At 34.0% G+C, this 23,548-nt stretch overlaps 2 protein-coding genes across 4 annotated transcripts; one reads left to right on the plus strand and one right to left on the minus strand.

Annotated features, from left to right (window-relative positions):
• Positions 1-287: 287 nt before the first annotated feature.
• LOC125057912 (facilitated trehalose transporter Tret1-like) lies at positions 288-14,334 on the minus strand. 3 transcript variants are annotated; one of them, XM_047661876.1, is made up of 9 exons: positions 14,147-14,334; positions 11,739-11,784; positions 11,079-11,176; positions 6,234-6,368; positions 5,285-5,368; positions 3,618-3,890; positions 2,719-2,839; positions 1,624-1,758; positions 288-1,180 (listed from the first exon to the last, which is right to left on the minus strand). In XM_047661876.1, the coding sequence occupies exons 2-9, from the start codon at positions 11,779-11,781 to the stop codon at positions 615-617; spliced, it is 1,455 nt and encodes a 484-aa protein (XP_047517832.1). In that variant the 5' UTR covers positions 11,782-11,784; positions 14,147-14,334; the 3' UTR covers positions 288-614. The 3 variants fall into 3 exon arrangements, with proteins under 3 accessions (XP_047517832.1, XP_047517831.1, XP_047517829.1); XM_047661875.1 differs by lacking the exon at positions 14,147-14,334 and adding an exon at positions 12,501-12,904; XM_047661873.1 differs by lacking the exon at positions 14,147-14,334 and adding an exon at positions 11,869-11,981 and having other exon boundaries at positions 289-1,180.
• Positions 14,335-15,884: 1,550 nt separating this feature from the next.
• LOC125057910 (eukaryotic translation initiation factor 3 subunit D) lies at positions 15,885-23,178 on the plus strand. The gene is made up of 10 exons (XM_047661871.1): positions 15,885-16,194; positions 16,306-16,496; positions 16,941-17,097; positions 17,515-17,624; positions 17,838-17,976; positions 18,335-18,495; positions 19,720-19,851; positions 20,802-21,008; positions 22,082-22,277; positions 22,890-23,178. Exons 1-10 carry the CDS (start codon positions 16,002-16,004, stop codon positions 23,048-23,050), a joined length of 1,647 nt encoding a protein of 548 aa, XP_047517827.1. The 5' UTR covers positions 15,885-16,001; the 3' UTR covers positions 23,051-23,178.
• Positions 23,179-23,548: the final 370 nt, after the last annotated feature.

Raw genomic sequence — 23,548 nt, forward strand, 5'->3', positions numbered from 1 at the left:
TTCAATAAAAGATAATTGCGTCATAACCATTATCACATTTCATTGAACATCCCTAGTACTTAATTTCATCATCGGACGTCGAGGCAGCATACGAAATTCCACCCGTATCACCTCGACGTCCGCCGTTCCACAACTGAGCGTTTTTCAAGACCGCCTTTGCCGCGCACCAACGCTATGTGAAACCAGCTGCCCACTGAAGTATTTCCAAACCAATTCGACTTAGGGTCCTTCAAGAAAAGAGCGTACCAATTCTTAAAAGGCCGGCAACGCACTCACGAGCCCTCTGACATTGAGTGTCCATGGGCTGCGGTATTACTTAACGTCAGGTGAGCCCGTTTGCCCCCTGTTCTATATAATAAAAAAATTTAAGTGGTCAACCTTCAAAACACTACTAATATACCATATATATATCACCAAACATACAGTTATCTGAATATCAATAAGTTATGACAATAATTATAAATAACTGTTCTTATTATTATGACATCATGATAATTAATATGACACTTGCATGGCTGATTTTGCGGTGTTTTTTTTTTAATAATTAGTCAATCTAAACGTACCACTTTCTTTGCAAATAAACGATTTATTATTAAGAATACCTTCCAAATTGGTCAACTCTTTCCATTCATTTCTTTTAGATCCTGTGTCTCATCCAAACATGCGTCCTTCTCATTCATACTCTTCATCTCTTGCTCGTCATAATCCTCTCCCTGTAGCATTACCTGAATTTCTCTCAAACTCTTACCCTTTGTCTCCGGGATATAAAAGTATGAAAATACCGAACCCATCAACGAAATCGACGCGTACATCAAAAACACCCCCCACAATCCACTTGCGTCCTTTACTTCCTGGAATAGCTTGACTGTTGAGAAGCCCAGAACACCTCCATATATATTCACGGATGTGATAGCTACAGCTTTTACATTTATAGGAAAAACTTCCCCTTGAACGACGCCAGCGATAGAATTAAAACCGAGTGTGGATATGACATTTGAAGAAACGATTCCGATGAATGCCAATAAGGCAAAAGGCTTGATAGAAGCATGGTCAACTTTAATAACTTCTAGAAGGAAGAAGTAGGTGCCGACGGTAGCTAAGGCAATGCTGCAGCCAAGGAAGGAGAAGATAAAGAGGGGACGACGACCGACTCTGTCCGCAAGGAAAGAGGACATGATACCTGTAAAAGATAACTTAGTTTATGCTTGAAAGATATCGCTGAAATCTGCCAATTAAACAATAAAATACTAGCTGATCCGGCAAACGTCGTTTTGCCATGTATATCATTTATAATAAAAAAAAGGGGTTGATCGTAGAAGGGTGAAAATTAGGGGTTGTATGTATGTTTAATGCTGTATCATAAAAAAAATAAAAACAGAAAAATTATCTAAAAATAAAAAAAAATATGTAGGGCTGGACTACCCTTAACATTTAGGGGGATGAAAAATAGATGTTGTCCGCTTCTCAGACATACCCAATATGCACACAAAATTTCATGAGAATCGGTCGAGCCGTTTCGGAGGAGTTTAACCACAAATACCGCGACACTAGAATTTTATATATTAGATAATTTGTAAAATTTTCTAGGTAATTTAAAGATTCGAGGTTTTACCAAAAACTTACCAACACCAAATTTGATAGCTCCAAATATGATCAGCATTATGGAGAGGGGGAGTTCAGCTCCGCTCTCCTTCATGATCACTGCTAAGTATTGCTGCACTGCCTGAGTTCCGGACATTATCTGAACCAGTTTTAGTCCTGGAAAATGAGATATGGTTAATTTCTTAAGTATCTCCGGGTACTTAAGAAATTAACTGTTTTAAAATCGTTTATATTTTTTTGGACATACAACAACGCTTCAAGAATATATTGACCAGATAGTGTCATAATATTTAATTCCTTAAACCTATTCCGTACCGACTCCCTCGGAGAAAGACAACAAATACCCCAAACAGCCCGCTTCTGCAGCGCAAATATGGATTGACACAGATATTGGATTTGGATTCATCATGGATAGGAACAAATAGAGTATTATTTAAGAAGTCGAAAATGGATCTATTCATACTTCAAAGATTTTAACATGACCGAACAAATAATTCATATAAAGTACATATGCAATTTTGCCGGGTAGGCGGGTAGTGGGAAGCTTGCTATACTGGCGGGAGTCAACGCCGGGCTCAAAGTAACACAGGCAAATCTAGAGTTTACCTTAGATTTTGATTTAGGTTTAAAGACTTTATTTTTCAAAAAGACAAAAAATGACACTTACATGAGAATAATACTTTAGATTAACATAACATTGTAGTCGTTCTTAAAATAATCACAATAAAAGATAGCCGTACATGCAATAAACTTAAAAATAAAAGTAACCAAAGAAATATGGATTAAAGTAGTAGTAATTTTGTAATTTTGTCTAACATATTCACATAGCTTCGATTTGAATGAATTGATAGAAGTAATATTTTTTATATCTGTGGGTAGTTTATTATACAGCTGTGCGCCTTCGTAGATAAACATTATTTTGCCGTAGTTCGTACGTACTTTAGGTTATGCAAGATAACTCAACCAATACTGGTTGCACATTTATACTGTCTAAAAATGAATGAATAGGGCTACTCGTACGAGTAGTTTCGCGGTTTCCATAAAAAAAATCTAAGATGGCGCAATTAGACTGATAATTTTTTTTAAGAATAAGATACTATGTAGCTATAAACTTACCAACAACAATAATAACCGCTTTCCGATACTGCTTCCCCGTTATAAGTTCCACAGCTGAGGTGGGATTACGCATGTCTTTCTTCACGTGAGACGTAATACGTTCCAACTCTCCGTCAAGATCCTGAAGATTTATTGGTACCAATTAAAAATTATGATTTGAAAGCCTTCAAGCTTCTGAATAAATTGTATTATGGTAATATGAAGGGAATATGCATCTTTTTAGACGACTTCAGGAAAGGAGAGTATCAATTTGACGTCTATGTATGTGGTATTTGAGTTGGATCATATTTTAGTGTACTTCTATTGAGATATCTAAGAACTAAATATATCCAACTTAAATAACAATAGATGTTTAATCAAAATCAGTAATATATAGGCAGGTTTTTTCTTTCTCTTTTTTTATATAGTAGGAGGCAAACGGGCAGGAGGCTCACCTGACGTTAAGTGATACAGCCGCCCATGGACACTCACATTGCAGGACGTTCGCAAGTGCGTTGCCGGCTTTTCAAGAATTAGTACGCTCTTTTCTTGCAGACCCTGTTTCACTTTTTTGTTATTCTATACTCCCCCAATAGAACAAATCAGTAATATAAGTCGTTATGACTAATTATGAGGTATTTGTAACCCTATTAAAGTCTATAAAATCCTGGGGTTTATTTGAACGCAAATACAGATCTCGATCAGGTAAGAAAGATCAAGATCAAGTATTACGTAACGTATTTTGCGAGGGGGAGGGGGGGCTTTTGTACGCGTTATTGTCAATCTTTTTTTCGACTTACACCTCATAATAGTAACTAAAGAAACACTAGGTGGTCACAAAACGTTTTACTATACTTGGGTTCTGAAAAATTGCGTTACGTAATACTTGAACGCTCCCAAAGTGAAAATTTAAAACCCACCTCACTCGTACCCCGCAATCTCACGAACGCTGTCTTCGCGTCTTCTTGTCTTCCCTTCATCAAATAATAGTACGGAGACTCCGGAATCCACAAGCAAGCGCTAAAGTACAACACTGGCATGGCTAGCAGTAAGTAGTTTGTGACGTCATACGTCGCCACAGCCCCGATGCACATCATAAGTAAGCCTCCAAAGTGGAACGCGATGCGCGTACCAACAGATAACCGTCCCCGGATATCCTTATCCGCTATTTCCGCTATATATATTGTTACTATCTAGAAACAATAGTGTTATTTATAGCTAAGTTCGTGTGTAACATATCATTATATTTCAACAGAAAACCTGACTCAAAAATTAACAAGGCATCGTGTATTCTCCCCCTTTTTGCAGATATTTGAGTATAACATGCACTATGACGGAAGGACCATCGAGACTAAAAAACCACTTGCTTTAGTGCCACCACAAGGCAGTCGTGCCTCAGGAAGATATGCGTAACGTATTTATCCACGAAAAAGGTATCAAATTCAAAAATCATTTAATCATATAGGTAACACATTGTACACTTATGACTTGTCAGTAAATAAATAACATATTAATGCTTCTAATTTTACATTTAGTGCCAGTTCTCAAATCAAGGGCGTAGAACGGAAGAGAAGAACTGGCAATAAACTATCCGCCACTCTTTTTAATCACCATGTTTTTTTTTTACACAACGTTTGTAAGGAGCTGCAACCAAGTAATTAATAATAATAACATAAATTAAAAACAAAGACTTGTCCCCTATCAGCAGGAGGCATGGTGAAATAGGAGCACGCACTTACATTCTCGTGGGAACAACACGCAAACACATAGTCGAAATAATTAACATCAAAAGTGTAGGTACGATGTTGAGTGCAGATATGACTTATGACGGTTTAAAATATTGTTGCGGACAAAAGGCTCACTGCTGTAGCAAGCTCTTTTAAATTTAAGAAATGTATTAAAGAAAAGCTATGTAAAAAGGCTTACTATAAAGTTAACGATTATCTAGTTGATAAAAGGGCCTGGGACTAGTGCTAGACAGGCTACTTCTAATTAATTTACGGTATTTGTTTTAAAATAAGTGTTGTTTGATGATTTGCTATTTTAAAAGAGTACCGAGAGTTTTTTACGCCGGCTTTTTCTCTCGGCCTACACTCTGTCTTCTTTGCCGATGAGTAGGGATGTCTACCGATTCAAATTTAATGACGTGAATAAGTGATACCTTATTTATATATACCATATTTTATTTTATTTTTACAAGGAGAAAGTTAAATAGAATTATGTGGTCGCAATTGAAGATACAGGGTAAACCTGCTGATTAATTAAATTATCTAACTTGATCGACATAGAAATGATTGTTACAACCTGGAGGTACTTGTTTCGGTTCCCTGTAAAACAATTGTTTCGGGGAATAGAGGCTGACCTCTATGCAATGTAACAGTCATTATATTAGTTAACATCACAGCGATTATCATTAATTATTATCATTATTTGTTACCATTAATTGTTACCATTAATTGTTATCATTAATTATTATCAGAAATTATTATCTTTAATTATTATCATTAATTATTATCAGTAATTATTATCATTAATTATTATCATTAATTATTATCATTAATTATTATATTAAATTGACTATACATACAGTTGATATCATACCGGTCCCGAAACCCCATAGAATCTTCATTATGAACAACCACCAAGCTTTATTTGCCGACGCTGCAATTATCTGAAATCATACAAAAAATACGTGTACACAATTTTAAAGTGTATGCGAGTGTACATGTGTGTGGTCTTTGAATGGGCTACTTATAATTGGTTTTGTGTAGGAATCAAATTCAAGCTAATGTAACAAACATATCCTGCATGCCATTGTAGTTAAGGGTAAAGACTATGGTTGCCACCATTTGATGGTAGTAGGTAGATAGTATCGAAGTAAAGCACAATTTATTTTTATTTATTATTATTTATTATATTTTTTTTTAAAGTGCGGGCGTTTCAAGTACACATGTCAGAAGTGAAACTTCTTTGGCAAACTATTTTTTTAAGTCTAAAATTATATAAATCTAAAACTTTAGATTTCCATGACTTAGAGGGAGGGAAAAAGGTACATATGTTAGGAATTTAATGAATTTAATTGTCATTAAGTATCGAAAATTAATAGAAATTATAAATTTAATTTTTTTAAATCTATTTCTTCGACAATAATAAAAACACGTGGCAAATTTTAATATACAATTCGTCATTTGAGATTTCAATAAATTATTTTGCATAGAATCTAAAATACTAATATTTAATAAATTTTCTTTACGAAATTGTAATTTTAAAAATAGCATATCTATAAGGTAATTCGCCCCTCTCACTCTCTCTCAATCGCTCTCTCCCTTTTCTTCGACAAAAACGCTGCCCATCTTCGTGACGTTTCCGTAAAAAATTACCCTCATGCGCCTAAAGAAGTTTCACTCCAATATATTTTTTATTGCTTTTTGTAGTTTTTTATTAAGTTAGTATCTCGACTAAACGACTCTCGGCGGGCGTTTAGATCAATTGAGCCACCTGCCCGTTTGCCCCTGTTCTATAAAAAAAAAACTTACCGTTCCGGTAGCGATAGGCACTGCGCTAAGTAGAAGAGTGGTTCTTCTACCAAATTGATCACAAATAAACCTTGTGACCAAGCTGCCTATCATGAACCCTACTGGCGATAGACTGAGCATCCACGATATTTGTTTCTGTAAAATATTTTTCAATATATGAGATATATACTTTTTATATAAGCATACTAGCTGGAAACATTTTTAGTTCAATAAAAATAACTATCTACTATTAAAAAATTAGAGGTTGATCGTGGAGGGGTGAAAATTGAGGGTTGTATATATATTTGTATGGTGTATCATAAAAAAAATTATCTAAAAAAAGTAATAATTTTGGGGTGGACCACCCTTAATATTTAGGGGTTTAAAAGATAGATAGTAGCCGATTAAAAATTTCATAAGAATCAGTCGTGCCGTTTCGGAGGAGTATGAATTTACTTTTTGTATAGTGACACACTATTGTCAGAAGAAATGTGCTAACACCGGTCAAAAAGGTTTATAATTCTTCATAATATATTATGTTGTAATCATTCATATTACATAGCAAATAAACCAATCATTATATTCTGTACATAAGCGATAACCATATTCTGAGAAGCAATAATAGCGTAGACAATAACAATGTAACATAAACAACAAACTCATTGTTCCATAAATAACATAGAGTATAGACGATCTTTAATCTGGTTTCATTAGAAGATTATAGTCAATAGAAAATATACACTGGCCGTGGCAAGGGTAAATCCAGGGGGTCATGGCCATGATATAAAATTTATTATTGATTTTTTTAGTCTGTGGATATTTACAAATTTATAAAATCTATCTTTTTTATAAAAAACTGAAGCATAGACGACGCGAATGCTGGATCGGAACTCGGACCGTACATTGTAATTCCCACAACCTCACAAAGAGGCAGTCATGTCTGTATCTGTTTCATTCCGTATCAGCCCCCTGTACCTAATACGCGGCCTGGATTGTTATCTATAAAATACGCCGGTATCCTTACAATCTCTGCCTTCATCGTACGTGCCAGTTATTCGCAAAATATTGACCTTAGGGAGAATCACAAGCTAAGATCGAACTAATGACGCATGATGTTCAAGTTAATTGAAACAGAAATTGAAATAAATTGAGAGCATGATTTTTATATCTACACTAATAATATAAAGAGGAAAGATTTCATTGCATGCATAGGTTCCAAAACTACAGGAATGATTTGTAAAAGTTCATTAGAATACTTTTTTTTAGTGAGGTGAAAATGCGCTTACGCAGGGTGAGTGTCGAGCTTGACGCGGGTTCTGGGGCTGGGTCTACACTCGAAGCCCTCCACACGCCCTTAAGATGGGCCCTCGGGGTTCGCCAAGGCATTCTATTTAAGGGACCATTAGAACCCTACGTTATGCTTGGTGATCATAAGCTTTAGAATATTGAAAAAAAAGTAAATATGTAATAACGATAGTGGGTGGGTTACAAGGTGTGAATAAGGCCAATAAAAATGTCTACACCGCGTACGCTGTGGAAACTATTGACAATAGAGCAAAGTTACGAGTACATATACATCTTTATAGAAGATATCCGGTATACAATATGTCTCACAAGAAATATTATTTTGCATTTAAATGTTTATTAACCGAGAAAAGCTTACGCTATAAAACATCGTTTTACGAAATATGCGGGTGGAACCGCAGCTAGTATTTAATAATAGTGAATACTGTTTTTTATTTGGTTTTAATATTAAACAAAATAAACAATAAACTACAAGCTCCCACCTTTTCAGATTGCCAAATCATAAAATGACTGCTTCACGACTGATTTGAGAGCGACCACCGATGCGAAAACCGCTGTGTGAGTTCGAAAAGTGAGCTACAGAATCGCAGGGCAGTTGTGGAACGACGGACGTCAATACGATACGGGTGATATTTCGTATTTTGCCTTGACGTCCGATGATGAAACTCGAGTATTAATCCGAACAACTCCGGTGTGTGACATTTGCGCTTACCTACTTACTTATCGATACTCTTTGTAGTGGATAAAGAATATGTTGTTGTGTGAGTGTGTACTTTCTCAGCACTCACACTTCGCACACAGAGGCGGCGCCCTCGTATATTATACGCGTCATATTTTTTGCCTTAAAGCTTTTTGAAAATGTATTAAAACATTAAAGAAATATGATAAAATAGAGGCATAAAAATTCGCAGTATTAATTTGGCCTCATCACTCTGTGGACACTCGGGCAAGTCTTGACCACACCACTGATTTTTAGTGGGGCCATATACCTATATATATGTGTAATGAAAATGGGTACAATATGTAGCTGAATTAAATTATACATCAACGAAGATTAATCACCGCTGTCGCCCCTTTTTTTTAATTTTACATCATTCAAAGGTAACACGAAGAAGTTCTATCGCTTAAGATCGCTATCGCTATCGATATACATATGTATTAAAAAATTTAGTTAATAATTAGAAGCGTAAACAAAATGAAAACAATCATCGCACACTTGAAGCCAATATGAGTTTAGTTTTTACCACACTCATAATTGTATTTTATCATTCTCCTTTCCGATAATGTCCAATAGCTTAAGTGTAATTTAGATTTGTTGACCCTAAGATAAGCCAAATTAAGTTAATGAGATCAAATCGCGAAACGAATTATCTACTCTTAGTTAATATTAAATAAAAATAAATTAATCAAATATATACTTAACGAAAGAAAATAATAATAATACCCAAATTTTAATATTTCATACAGATGTAGGTCCCTTGATTTTTCGATAATTTTAGATAAAAAATACTATCAGTTGACTGATAACAACTCATACAGGGGAATTACTAAAAATATTTATTTTTATCGTAATTAAAGATTAATTTACTATACGCTTAAATATTTACATTTAAGGACAGATTTATATTTTCGTATGTTTTTAACGAATACACCAAATTGGACCGATTTTAATTTTGAAAATATATCTTCGTACCGTAATCTTGTTTATTAAGATTTTAAAGAGTTCCAAGTTTTTATTTAGCTTTAGTAAAACTAAAGCTAAATAATTTTATTTTTGCTGCTTTTTATTTGCATTTGCTTTTTATTTGCATTTTATTTTTGCTGCTTTTATGTGTTTTCGAGTACCTACCTACATTAATTATCTTTTTTATTATTATCTATCTTCCGATATAATTGATGTGTATATTTGTAATGTCATATTTTCTTGTATTTTTAATTTTGTTGTTTTAGAACTCACTAACTAGTAATAATAATAAACGGCTCAAATATAAGAGTCTTTCCTCCAACTTCGATTTTGTTCCCTATGGCGCACGTACGTACGCGCAAACAGTGCTAAAAAGTTATACATTAACTTTATCATAGGTAAACAAAAATACCTAGACAATATAAATGGAATGGAATGGAATAAATTACGATGGATGTAGTCATTCATACGGAATTGTTTAAAATCCCTATCCACTGCAGTACACGTTTACAGTGGCACGTTTATAGTTACACAAATATCCATTTTATACGCCTTTCTCTCGTGTAATATATATCCTTCGAACAAGCAAAAAATCTGGGGCGCCCGCAGAGCAGGCAGTAAATAATAAACGGCACGAATATAAGAGTCTTTCCTCCAACTTCGATTTTGTTCCCTTTGGAGTAGAGACTCTTGGGCCGTGGGGTTCAAGTGCACAGGCGCTAATTAAAGATTTAAGTTGGCGCCTGGTACCCTACAGGTGACCCTAGTGCTTTCCTCGCTCAACAAATAAGTATCGCAATACAGCGACGTAATGCTGCCATGAAACTGCCAACCTTTTTAAATTTGTTTTATTTTTTGTGTTTTTTTTTAAATTATTTTAGGTTAATAAAATTGTAAATACTGTACAGTTGATTGTAATGTTAAGGTACTTAATGATAAATACATACATATATAATATATACTAACTAGTAACAGACTAAATGCCCAGTGTGAATCATGACGCTTGTTATTACCGTTAATGTGTATTAGTAATTACATTCAACATCACTAAAAATAAAACAAAACATTGATTGAACTTGTAAACAAAACCAACACAGTGAACTAATTGTTTCACTCTTACATCTATTTTAGTAATTGCGTGGACCATGTATAAACCAGACTGTTACTTTATAATTAATACTCGGTATTAAAGAGTACAATAGACTATTAAAAATAGTATACATTCTATTTCCAATAGTGCTGATAGATGTAAAATGATACACTTCTTATTACAACGCTTTGTCCCGTTTATTTGTGTTTACACTAGAGATAAGCGCATTCCGGTAAAATTTAAAGTAATAAGACTATTTCGCAGAACTTAAAAAAAAGGTCTAATTATTAAACATTTATCGAGCCTAATATTATAACTTTAAAGTAGTCTACTTTCACCTTATCGAACGCTTAAACGCGAATATATAAAATTCTCGTGTCACAATGTTCGTTCCAATACTCATTTTTTATGCATACTCGTATTCAGTAAGTCTGAGCTATCAAACCCCTAACTGATAAGGGGTGTCCACACATTTTTTGGATATTTTTATTTATTTATATTGCTTTAAAATACATACAACCCTTAATTGTCACCCCTCTACGATTAACCCCTATTTTTTATTATAGTAGATATTTATTTTTATTGAACTAAAAATGTTTCTAAGAAATAATATACATGGCAAAACAACGTTTGCCGGGTCAGCTAGTTATTTATAAAATCGCATAATCGTATTCAACGTAAACGACTCCGTCACATTGCTATAATAGACAATATATATTTTTGATGAATCCTTGTCATATTTTACTAGGTAGTAATACTGTATGCCATGAATAATAAATATACTTACATTAGTTATTACAATACTGGTTTCATTGTTTGTCAGTTTAGGCATCGCTGGTGTTGTCCATAAGGAACACATACCTAGCGTAGCTGTGGCCAAGGACACTGCAAAAAAATTAATATATTCATAATTTTTAATCCATCATTTAGGGCGGCAATCTAGTTCTGAAATCAAAAACAAATATTTAAACAAATATGTAAGGAATACCTTACTTCCTCCTTATGCCTTATACGAAACTCTATAACCATATAAATTATGTTAACTTAATATATAATTAAATTTTACTGATTTTTTTAAACCAACATCGTATCTGTCACCAAATTTATTTGTAATTTCGCAAGATTATTTTCAACAATTATCGCTTCTGTTTGATCTAAAGTATTGTCGGAAGAATACAATTTTGTTTGTTTTCTTAATACCTCATCGATTTAGACTAGGAGATTGTTTTCCAAATACTAACCGTTTATATCTTAACAGACAATTCAGAAAAACATTATTCTTAGTCAACTTAATCATGGTCAGTGGCTAGTAAATATTTCATATATTATGAGTATTAAAAAAACATTTATTTAAGAGACATTTTATTTTTAAAATTTATTGCAAACCTAACCCCATTTTTAAATTTCGCGCTCATTTATTGCATTATAATTAAAAAGTTCAACAAACCCGCACTGGCCACCAAATACTGAAGCTGTCGGTTCCTCTCCATTTTCTGAAATAAAATTAACCTTTTTTTGTGATACATAAATTAAACATTGTTATTGATAATGCACCGTATTAAAAGTAACAAACGCACCAGTGCCACTATTACTATAAATTGACATGCACAATCTTTGATGTCTGTAACAAGCACTGAATACTGAATAGTGAGAATACAGTGCTTCCAGATATCAAAAGTAAAATTACAGTGTTGTCAGCTAAAAAATATAGTAGTTTCTTAAAACATTACAGCAGATTTCAAAATCGATCACAGTAAAAGTTTGTTTAAATATTATTGAATATTAAAAAATAATAAGCTTATTGAAAAATAAGCTACTGTATTAATTTATTTAAAAATACTTATTACTGTAAGATATTCTAAAATAATTTCCTCATGATTTTGATAAATTTTTGTTGTCTACCTCAAAATTACTTCATTAGTGGGATTAATAAATTTGACGCAGTTTTCAGAATTTCGACGAATGGCTTGCTGAGCTAACAAATTTCCTTCAATAGTATTTGTGATCAGAGAGTTCCTCTGCTTGGTTTTTATATTATTCATTTCACTAAACTTCCGTTCGCACTAGGCGTTCGTGTGAGGCAAAGATAATACTTCCAGCATAAAACAAGGCAGCAAATGGAATTTAATGTCTCCATTGCTATCTTTCATTTGAGACGACTGAAATAAAAAAAATATGTAAATAGAGTTCTTATATGATTAAATTTTACCTGGTGCCAAAATAAGTCTGCTGTATAAGTCTGCTACATGTAATAACTTATCAACATCAAGTTTCTCCATTCGTCATCTAACGTCTGTTGATCATTTAAAGTTGGGGGGGTTTCAGCCTTGTTAACACTGGGTACAGTGAAGACAAAGACTGTTCTCTATTACCTGATAAGCAAGAATCAGGATTCAACTTTGCGATTGACCTCAAAACTGGGTCATTTAAACTGTATCTTTTCCACGACGATGCCCACGCATGTTTTTACGATAAAGTTAAGGCATTTCTGTTTCATCACGGCAACTTCTTCGGTATGCGCATGTAGCTCTGGGTCAGCAATATGTTTAGTAACACCCAATCCCAGGTATATATCTTTCAGATTGATGTAATGTTGACTATTAGTAGGGTCGAGTGGGGTGTTTTAGAGATAATTTGTAGTTATGAATAACAATATCAGTTCTCTGTATAGCCCAGTCATTTTGTTGTGGGCTTCGATAATAACGGGATCTTCACTTTGAAAGTATACATATATTGACGCGGGTAAATTTTGGCAGCATCCAAAATGCAACATGATTATTCAAAAGATTTTGAATGACTTGGCAATCCTGTTCTTATAGCCATTTATCGTCATAATATAATCGCAAGGCAGCCCATTGCTGCATAATTCTGTTCACAACACTGGACAGCGACCACCAACGCGTTTGGGCTGGTCATGGGATTTTGTGTATGTTAGTGTCCGTAAATGCTTGAAATTCTCTAAGCTCTGCTTGACGTTTGAAATAATTGTATATCAATCGAGTCAGTTTTTCTGCATCATGAGGCAATTCTTTTCAAGCGTCTGAGGCGCATAACAGCGCATTTTAGAGACATTTTAGCACGATAATACCTGGGCAAAGTTGTCTAAACCGTGAGGACACTGAATTACGACAGCCCATCATAGTATTACAGCCATCTGATCCAAATCGAATTATATTTTCTAAATGTATATGTCTTGAAATGCTTTAATTATTGAATTTAAGATTTTTCAGTCGTAGCAGAGTAATCAGCAATCAGTCCAGCATTTGTATGATAAAAAATTTGAATAAGATGCCAGAATGACTTACTATACACGCTGAACTAAGATCATAATATTTGACTACAATACAATACACATTGTTTTCACTCTGGCAACATCGGTACTTTCATCTACCATTATAGAAAACATTTCGCGTTTTAAATCTGCTACTAAATATTCTCTTTCAGAAGCTCCGATGACGTTGTTTACTACTTGTTGTAACTTAGTATGCTTAAGATTAATGTTACTTGCAATTTTAAATCTGGAATTTTTTTTTGGAAGTAAATAAACAAGATGATCCATCACTGTGTGCGATATTTTATATTCTGCCATAAAGGCCGATAATTTTATTTCCGCAATTTTCCGTCGCTCATCAACACTACACGTTAACAGTGTACAGTGTACAGTTAACAGTAAGAGTCAGAGACTCTTAAAAATATTATCAATGATACGCACATACGGTTGGCCAGAAAAACGAAGTTTATGTTAAGCACCTTCTCCGTGTCTTTTAATAGCACCTATATCGGCAGATAATGAAGAATCGTAGAAAGTGCAAATACATTTATAAGCAGCTTTTTTGGCAGGTTTTAGCCACTTACGAAAGTCTTGTATTTGGAGCCATTCCTCTAGAAATTGTTGCCGATATTTATTTTTTACTCTTGACGGACCAGAAGCGCGACGAACATCACTTTCCTCACTACTTGAGCCCATTTTTACAATTACATAGTTTTTAGTTTAATTTACGTTATTCACAATCATTCAAAAGTCTTAATCTTAAATAAAATGAAAGTGCTCACTACAGTAGCAAAGAAATAAAACAAAACCATCAAAACGTAATGAATGAGATAGAAAATTCAATGTTGCTTTGTCAGACAGAGACGGTTAGTTTTTGCTCAGCGTAGGTTCTGATTCATCGGGGAATTCCCTGCACGTAAACTATATGTATGTAACAATCCTACTCTACATTGTCTATACATAAAGGTCAGTGGTTCTGGGTTCAAGATTAGATTGCGTTATGTTTTACGTATTAGATTTGATAAATTTATATGATCGGAAATTAAATACAGTTCATACAATTTTATTTTATTTTATTTATACCAGCATGATAAGTTTTTTTATTTATATTTGTGATATGAACCCAAGGCATTAAAATATTCGAAGGCACATAGAGTAGCTAACGCATAGATTTATATCGTTAGATAGGCCCAGACACCAAAAACTGTGGCATTGTTTTTGAATGTGTGCGTTTACAAAATGCCGACACACGCACACTAACGAGTAATTTAAAAATCGTGTTTCTGCCATTGTACTTATCTGTTGTTATTACCTATGTACTGAGAAAAATGTGTCATCTCTTTTTCTCCTACATTAGTTGCAAACACTACTTTCTCTTTCGTGCACTCGCCATTTAAATTTTGAATGTGTGCGTTAATAATATGCCGACACACGCACACTAACGAGTAGTTAAAAAATCGTGTTTCTGCCATTGTACTTATCTGTTGTAATACTGACAAAATAGTGTCATCTCTTTTTCTCCTACATTAGTTGCAAGCACTACTTTCTCTTTCGTGCACTCGCCATTTAAATTTGTTATTTTAGACAGTGCGGAAGGAAAAATAAAAGTTTTTAAATCAAATCGCAATACTGACGAGTGAAATGTTACACCTCTGGCTTTATTTGTGTTTCTAGAATTGTTGTTGCACTTTAGAAAGGCACACGATGGCATTTTGTGACACTAAACTGCTCGCAAACGTCCTTTACAACACTGTGTTTAGGGGTGCACTGATCCCAGGTTAGTGAGCTCACTCACTTCGACTGTGCGACAACACGGCGCGGTCTCACTGCGGTAAGGGCCTATCTAACGATATAAATCTATGAGCTAACGCAGTTATCCGAAACACGTCCATCTGGGCGTAGATGTAAGCGAGCAACTAAATAAAGCGAGAGTGTGGAAGGCTACTACCAATATTCGTGGCGAGGGCCTTGACGAGGCGCCAATTTAGAGTCTGGAACCGGCTCTAGGTACCACCGCCTCTGATATTTTGGGACACATAGAATGATGTGCGAAATGGTTATTACCACATGTTATTACCACATTACCACGGTTACTACCACAATGTTACTACACAAAAAACATCATGTGAAGTACCCTTTCGCAATTTATCTGAAATTAACGTTATTAATATAAATTATTACTATATTATAGGAATGTATTATTTTAAACATTCGATTTTCGCCGAATATTATTTTGCAGCCGATTTTCAAAAAATCAAAAACCGCGCTGCAGAGCGCCTTGTTTATAGTCTGTACTCTATACTACTATACTCTATAGTGAATAGTCTATAGTAATCTGTGACTGCTTAAAGTCATAGGTGTCGTGTGGCATCAATTTTATTTTTGTCGAATGTGTATTAAATTTTAAGACAAAAACACATTCTTTTACATTATTTCGCGATGTCAGAACATGTGCTGCCGGCTGAAGAGCCGATAAGATTCATCGCGCCGATAATTCAAGATAACCCTACAGGATGGGGTCCTTGCGAAATGCCGGATCAATTTCGAGACATGCCTTATCAGCCCTTTAGCAAAGGAGACAGGCTAGGAACGATAAGTGACTGGACAGTAGTACAGGACAAGAAATACCAGAGTAAGTTTTATAAGTCCCAAATAATATTTGTAGGTTATACAGTGACCACTATTCTGGTTTATTATGTTCTTCCTTGTTGGAGTCTATATTTACCCGAACGTGTTGTTTTAGATAAGTTTGCATCTCAGTTTGGTGCTGGTTCATCGTACGCCTACTTCCACGATCAAGATGAGAGTAGTTTCCATCTGGTGGATACTACTCGGGTTCAGAAACCTCCTTACCAACGTGGCCGTGCTCGGGGACAGAGAGGCCGTGGTGCCAGAGGCGCTCGAACTCCTGGTGGCATGACAACTTTGAATAAAGTAAGAATCATGTCAATTAGTGAATTGACTATTAGCTAGCATTACCTCAAACTGTACTAAGCATTTAATCTTAACTATTACAAGTAATTTATAAACTCTAATTCAGTAAATCACACATTTTGTCTAATGTACTTGGGTAACAGTGAAAATGTTTAGAAAATGAAAAACGGCTTACTGTAGAGAGTTGCCAAATGCCAATAATTGTTTTTTTAAAAGTAATATCCGTTCCTCTATACTTATTGTTGCATTTGATGGAACCACTGAGAAATGCAGTGGGCCTATGGCATTTACGTATGCTTTTTCTACATCTTCAGGCCTCCTTAAGCGAATACCTCGACACATTCAGTAGTATTTATGAGATTCATGATCTATAAATTTATTACTATGACATGCATATCCATGTGAATGATGTATAATTGTTTAATAATTAACTTGAATTTGCAGCAACAAAGGGATCGCAAGCTTGGTAAGAGGTGGGGCCAAAGGGGTGCTCCTATGAAGATTCGTGATGCCTCAGTTACTGTAAGGCCTACTTGGGTAACTATTGAAGATATGGACTTTCCCCGTCTGGCGAAATTGTCTCTACCAGGAATTAAAGAAGGTGAAAATATAACATTATTTATATAGTTAAATTATTCATAGTCATTCTCATTTGAGAAAGTGTTCACAAGGGTGCCTCTTAACTTATCATGTGTCTATTACATCACAGCCTTAAAAAGAAAACTTATATATTTTTACAAATTTTTAAAGTCTCTTATATGGGGAACTGTGATTGCAGGTCACTTGCCAGATCCAGTTACTTAAACATATGGCTTTTGCAATTATTCCATAAAATATGCACACTGCCTTTTAATTTAATATTTTACGGACAAATAATGAAAGTGTAACATTGGGAGTTTATAGTAATTTTGTTGATTTCTATTTTAAGTCTAAATCAAAATTCTGTAATACTAGTGCCATTTCAGATTACCTTATTCAAAGATTGTGGAAAATTATATTGAAATTATTCTATTTCCAGGTGAGGATATTGCCTGCTGTGGTACCTTGGAATACTATGAAAAGTCTTATGATCGAGTCAATGTGAAGCATGAGAAGTCATTACAACGCATTGACAGAATCTTCCATACCGTAAGATTTTTATTTATTTCCTTTTCTTACCATATAATTAAATTTTAGCTATATAATTTGATAATTTATTGAATTTAAAGTAGATACATTTGCTTTTTTTTCATTGGTAATTTTTTTAAAGCTATGTTATCTACTAGCTACTTTAATATAGACATAATATAAACTAAAACAATTCTTATTTGACAATAATAACACAATGTTTTTTACATCTAGGTCACTACAACTGATGACCCAGTGATCCGTCGTCTCAGTAAGACTGTCGGTACTGTGTATGCCACAGACACTATCCTTGCAACCATCATGTGCTGCACTCGCTCCAACTACTCATGGGACATTGTTATGGAAAAGATTGGTAAATAACTATATTAAAACATTTAAAAAAAATTGAGGCAAGGATAATAATCTTTATTTGCCAATAAATTCAAAAGAATTGAAACAAGGTACACATATTCATTTGGTCATAAGCAAGACACATTATATTTCTGCTCTTGTGATATATATAGCAAAGAGTTATGGCTAACTCACCTTTGCTAACACTATTGCAAAAAAAATTCACTTAGAAAGGATATTTATGCTATTATGTTCAATTAAAGTTGATTTAATGCTTTATCATGCTTGGAAGCAAAACAAAAAACTGACCTATTACCATACTTTTTAAGTAATGAGACACTACAATATATATTTTTATGTGATAAACATGCAATTTACAGGTGATAAGTTGTTCTTGGACAAGCGTGACAACACTGAGTTTGATTTGCTAACTGTCAACGAGACATCTGTGGAACCTCCTGCAGATGATGGGACTTCTATTAACTCACCCCGTAACTTGGCTTTGGAGGCTACCTTCATCAACCATAATTTCAGCCAGCAAGTAAGAATTGAATCATTGGATATATAATTATGGAAAAAGTTACTTAAAAAACATAAATTGACAACAAATGATTAATTTAAGCATGTAGAATCACTCCGATGTTTTAAAACTACTGAACCGATTTTATTCGAGAAATTGGCATATAATTATAGTGGTGGTTCTATTAAAAAACTCTAGCAATGGTCCTTGACATTATGTAAGATACTTCACTGCAATGGTTTCTATTTTTAAATTAAATAATAAATAGGGCAACAATTAATATACATTAGAAAATCAATATAAGTCCCAGTACACAAGTGCAGTTTTAATATAACATTATGGACAAACATTTAAATCAGTTTTATGGCATGAACAATAATGGTCAACTAATTAGGAACAACACCAAAATAGTATTAAAAACAGTTTTTTTCTAAAGTATTAGTAATTAGTATTGTTATTTAAGAAATAGCTACTATCCACAGCCTACTAATAGTTATAATTAATATTTAGTGGTGAACCCCTTATTTTCAATAATAGCACTGCAACATGGCATTGATTCAATCAATTTCATACATTTTTATAGTTCGTTTTGACTGGTGTTACGTTTGTTTAAGACTTTCTTTTTAACAATACAGCAGAAGAGATTTTCTATCTGGTTAAATATCTATTTTATCTTGATATACGCTACATTTGTACATTGAAGTTATACTTTCTTTATTCATAAGTGTTTCTAATTATATGACTACCTCTGTAAACATATGTATATATGTCACCGTAAAATTGTAAATACCGTTAGATTGTAAGCTACCTCGCGAGATTGTGAACTGTCGAAAGATTGTGAACCTTAACGCACTGCTTACAATTTACCGTATTATTATTCGAAGTGAAACCGTCAAATTACAATCTTAAAATTGTCAACTGTCCGAAGGCTGTACCTGATTGGTCGGCTTTATAGTAGACCGTTATATGTCCATAGAGTATCAGACAAATATAATGAATGCACTTCAAGAATATTGACATTGAGTATTTATATATACATATACATAAACTTACAATTAAGTTGGCGTACATGTTTGAAATCCTAAAAAGATACTCTTACTTGAATATCATAATCCAACAATATCACAAAATCTGATAACCTCCTTTTCTAAAGTCAGTTAAAAATAGTAATCAAATTACAATATGCACCGCAGATAAAACTTCAATAACTATATATATTTAAAATAAGAAATTAATTAATTACAGGTGCTGAAATCCGGTCCTACTGAGCCGAAATACAAATTCCCTGAATCTAATCCATTTGTGTCTGAAGAAGAGGATGGTGAAGTGGCATCTGTGGGGTACCGCTATCGGAAGTGGAACTTGAACAATGGTGTTGTAAGTGTTATTTTACTTAATATTTATTCTTATCTATATATATAAAAATGAAACCCGTTTTCCGTTGTCACGACATAACATGAAAACGGCTTCACCGATTTGTCTGATTCTTTTTTTATAATATTCCTTGAAGTACCAGGATGGTTCTTACGGAGAGAAAAATTAAAAAAAATGAGTGAAAAAGTCTAAAAACAACACTTTTCTATATTCCCATACAAAAGATTCGTAATAATACTTAAAAGTCAATTTGAACTTTAATACCATATCATAAAGTTCAAGTGTTAGTGGAGGTGTTCCGGGAAGGTAAATTTTATTTTTTGACATAATGTATTTGTTGTCTTATCAATTTTCTTTATTTTAAGATAAAATAAAGAAAATTGATAAGACAACTTAGCTAGACTGGTGTCCCGAATAGCAGAATAATTATTTTAAACAAATATAGAATCGACTGTTAGGCGGTACGATGTTCGCCAGGCCAGCTAGTAAATAATACAATCGAATAAATCTTTATTCATTTATATCTTAAAAATAGTAAGAAATAGTTGTATGTGAAATATCCTAGAAGAGTTTCACAGGTAATAAATTTCATAACACATACAGGACATGAGCAGTGTTGGCAGTAGTGGCTTCAGCGTGCGACTCTCATACCTGAGGTCGTAGGTTCGATCCCCGGCTGTGCACCAATGGACTTTATTTCTATGTGCGCATTTAACATTCGCTCGAACGGTTAAGGATAACATCGTGAGAAACCTGCTTGCCTTAGACCCAAAAAGTAGACGGCGTGTGTCAGGCACTGGAGGTACTACTTGCCTAGATTGAAAACCGATTCAGAAATCTGAGGCCAAGACTTATAGAGGTTGTAGCGCCACTGATTTATTTTTATACAAATACAGTGCAGGGATAATTTCAGTTTTTAATTCCTATATAATTTAAATTGTGAATTTTTCAAGGTATTAGTAGCTCGTTGCGAACACGACGCAGTACTTCAAGGTCCTCAAGGCGAAACCCAATTCTTGACCATCAAGGCATTGAACGAATGGGACTCTAAGTTGGCCAACGGTGTGGAGTGGAGGCAGAAATTGGACACACAGCGGGGTGCTGTCCTGGCCAACGAGTTGAGGAATAACTCGTGCAAGCTTGCCAAGTGGACCGTTCAGGTAAAAAATACATATTGAATTTTAAAGTTTCTCCTTCTTTTTGAAGTCGGTTAATCTAGTAAGCTTTGGTTATTTCTTCTCTTGTCAGTTAATAAAAATAAATATATATATATTTTTAAGTTTTCAGTAAAGTTCATAGTTTTTGAAATTTTATTTTAATAATATGTAATTAGGTGCAAAATATCATATTAGTTCCAAGAATATATCATGAAAATAATGATCATTAAGAAACATAATTTGAGTGATAGAGTGCTTTAGTTATTTGTTATTTCTTGTAATTTGAGTGAAAGGTCAACATCAAAAATATAATAAAACGGAAATGCTAAACAGATCTGTAATTCAATGAGGTACTTTTCACTAATGAAGTGAGTAGGTCAACAGCATTTATTGTTTATAGATTATTTGTTCTTTATGGTTTTTCAAAGAGTTGAAGTGTAAATATTCCAAACAAGTGTTATGGTTTGTCAGTCAGTTTGGATGTTAAGCTGGGCTCCAGTTAACCTCAGCATGTGGCACAAACAGAAACTGCATTAACTGTCAGTCAAAACTGACTGTCAGGGAAAATATTTTGCTTGTTTAGTCTCAATTTCTGGAGACTTTAATGTGGAAAATTTAAGAAATATGTTTTAAACAAATTTGATTAGTCACGGTTACAAAAAATGATATGGCTTAAAGGTGTTTTTTTAACAATAAATCAAATGATTTCAAGGGGGACTTCTACGCCATTGATTAAGACTGGCAGAAAAAATAATTTTAGGAACATTTAATTCTTTAATAATGTTATACCTATTATATCTTGTGAATGATGAAAAAAACTAATTGATGTTTGTCACGGCAAAAATCGAAAATGGCTGGACCGGTTTGGTTACTAATGAACTTGAAATATTTGTGGAAGTTCAGAAAAGGTTTAATCGGTGGTATAAATAATAAGTATAGAAAAATACTAACGACAATTGAATTTTCTATTAGACTCAAAAATTTTGTATTAAGTTTTGATACAAATATAATATGTAGGTGATACGAAGCTCACCGAGTCATATAGTTATAAAATAAAAATGTATTAAAAATTACAGGCCCTCTTAGCTGGTTCGGACCAGATTAAATTCGGATACGTGTCACGTGTGCAAGTGCGTGACAACTCGCGTCACGTGATACTCGGCACGCAGCAATTCAAGCCGCACGAGTTTGCCGCGCAAATTAACTTGTCTATGGACAACGCGTGGGGTATACTTCGATGCATCATCGATATTTGTATGAAGCAGAAGGATGGTGAGTCTTTACGACATTTTTTCGTATGTTTGATAAATCTTATTTAGTGGACGTCGATGCAGATTTCAATATTAAGCTTTCGTCTACGTAAGGGAATCAAGAATTACGTCACGCAATTTTTGGAGACCCCTCCCCCCCCCTGTGTAACGCGCCGTAACGTTTTTCTGTACCCAAATACAGTACTGTAACTAAGTATAGTAAAACGTTTCGTAAATCTTTATACCTAAAAGTTACCATTATGTGTTGTAAAGTACTGGAAAGTCAAAAATAACATTAACAATAACGCGTAATTCAATCCTCGCCCCACATCGTAACGTTTTACAAAAGGACAAAAAATTCGTTACGTAATACTTTAACGCTCGCTAATACAAAAACATACATGTATATATAGTAAACTTGTTATAACAATTTTAAAGTACATAAAATAAGATGCTTTTCAGAAAGTAGCATTTGTATTTTTTTTTTTCATAAATTTTATAGATATTTTATTAAATTTTAGTTATTTTTAAGAAGAAAATATTTGGTCAATAACGTAGGTAAAGTCTAAACAAAAGTTTATTTATTTCTCTTTTATGTGAAGAGCTGTTCAAATAGTTATTTGTATTTTTTCAGGTAAATACCTTATTATGAAGGACCCTAACAAGCCACTCATTCGTTTATACGACATTCCGGACAATACGTTTGAGTCTGACGCCTCAGAGGAAAGTGGGGACGAACCGGCAGACACACCCTTCGCTCCTTTGTACTCGTATGGAAACTCCAAGAGGATTTAATAAAATTGTGGGAATAATTAGTTTTTGTGTATCGTTAGATACACGGGAATTTTGTTAGTCCTGCTATTATATTATTTAATAGTTCTGTTTACAGATTTGTATTGGCCAATAAATAATTTCGTCACAAATGTTTTTTTATTTGATTTTATATGGACATACATATTAAAGAAATTTCTGTACTAAGACGATACAATAACTCACGGATCCTGAGTTTTTTTGACATGTAACATGCGAAAAAAAAAAACAGTGGCGCTACAACCTCTTTAGGTCTTGGCCTCAGATTTCTGAATCTGTTTCATGATCATTTTTCAATCTAATAGGCAAGTAGGCGATCAGCCTCAGTGCACAGGACACGCCATCGACTTTTGGGTCTAAGACATGTCGGTTTCCTCACGATGTTTTCCTACACCGTTCGAGCAAGTGTTAAATGCGCACATAGAAAGTCCATTGGTGTACAGCCGGGGATCGAACCTACGACTTCAGGGATGAGACTCGCAC

This window comes from Pieris napi, chromosome 17 (assembly GCF_905475465.1).
Source record: "Pieris napi chromosome 17, ilPieNapi1.2, whole genome shotgun sequence".
In the NCBI taxonomy this organism is placed as follows: domain Eukaryota; kingdom Metazoa; phylum Arthropoda; class Insecta; order Lepidoptera; family Pieridae; genus Pieris; species Pieris napi.

What these genes read in the sequence shown, in the direction of transcription:
- LOC125057912 (XM_047661876.1), bottom strand. Translation starts at nt 11,781, where the DNA reads ATGGAGAGGAACCGACAGCTTCAGTATTTGGTGGCCAGTGCGG. An exon ending in GTATTTGGTGGCCAGTGCGG is followed by an intron (nt 11,177 to 11,738) that starts GTTTGTTGAACT and finishes ATTTTTTTGCAG; the next exon opens with TGTCCTTGGCCACAGCTACG. An exon ending in AGCTATCAAATTTGGTGTTG is followed by an intron (nt 1,181 to 1,623) that starts GTAAGTTTTTGG and finishes TATCTTTTACAG; the next exon opens with GTATCATGTCCTCTTTCCTT.
- LOC125057910 (XM_047661871.1), top strand. Translation starts at nt 16,002, where the DNA reads ATGTCAGAACATGTGCTGCCGGCTGAAGAGCCGATAAGATTCATCGCG. An exon ending in ACAGGACAAGAAATACCAGA is followed by an intron (nt 16,195 to 16,305) that starts GTAAGTTTTATA and finishes GTGTTGTTTTAG; the next exon opens with ATAAGTTTGCATCTCAGTTT. An exon ending in TCTACCAGGAATTAAAGAAG is followed by an intron (nt 17,098 to 17,514) that starts GTGAAAATATAA and finishes TTCTATTTCCAG; the next exon opens with GTGAGGATATTGCCTGCTGT.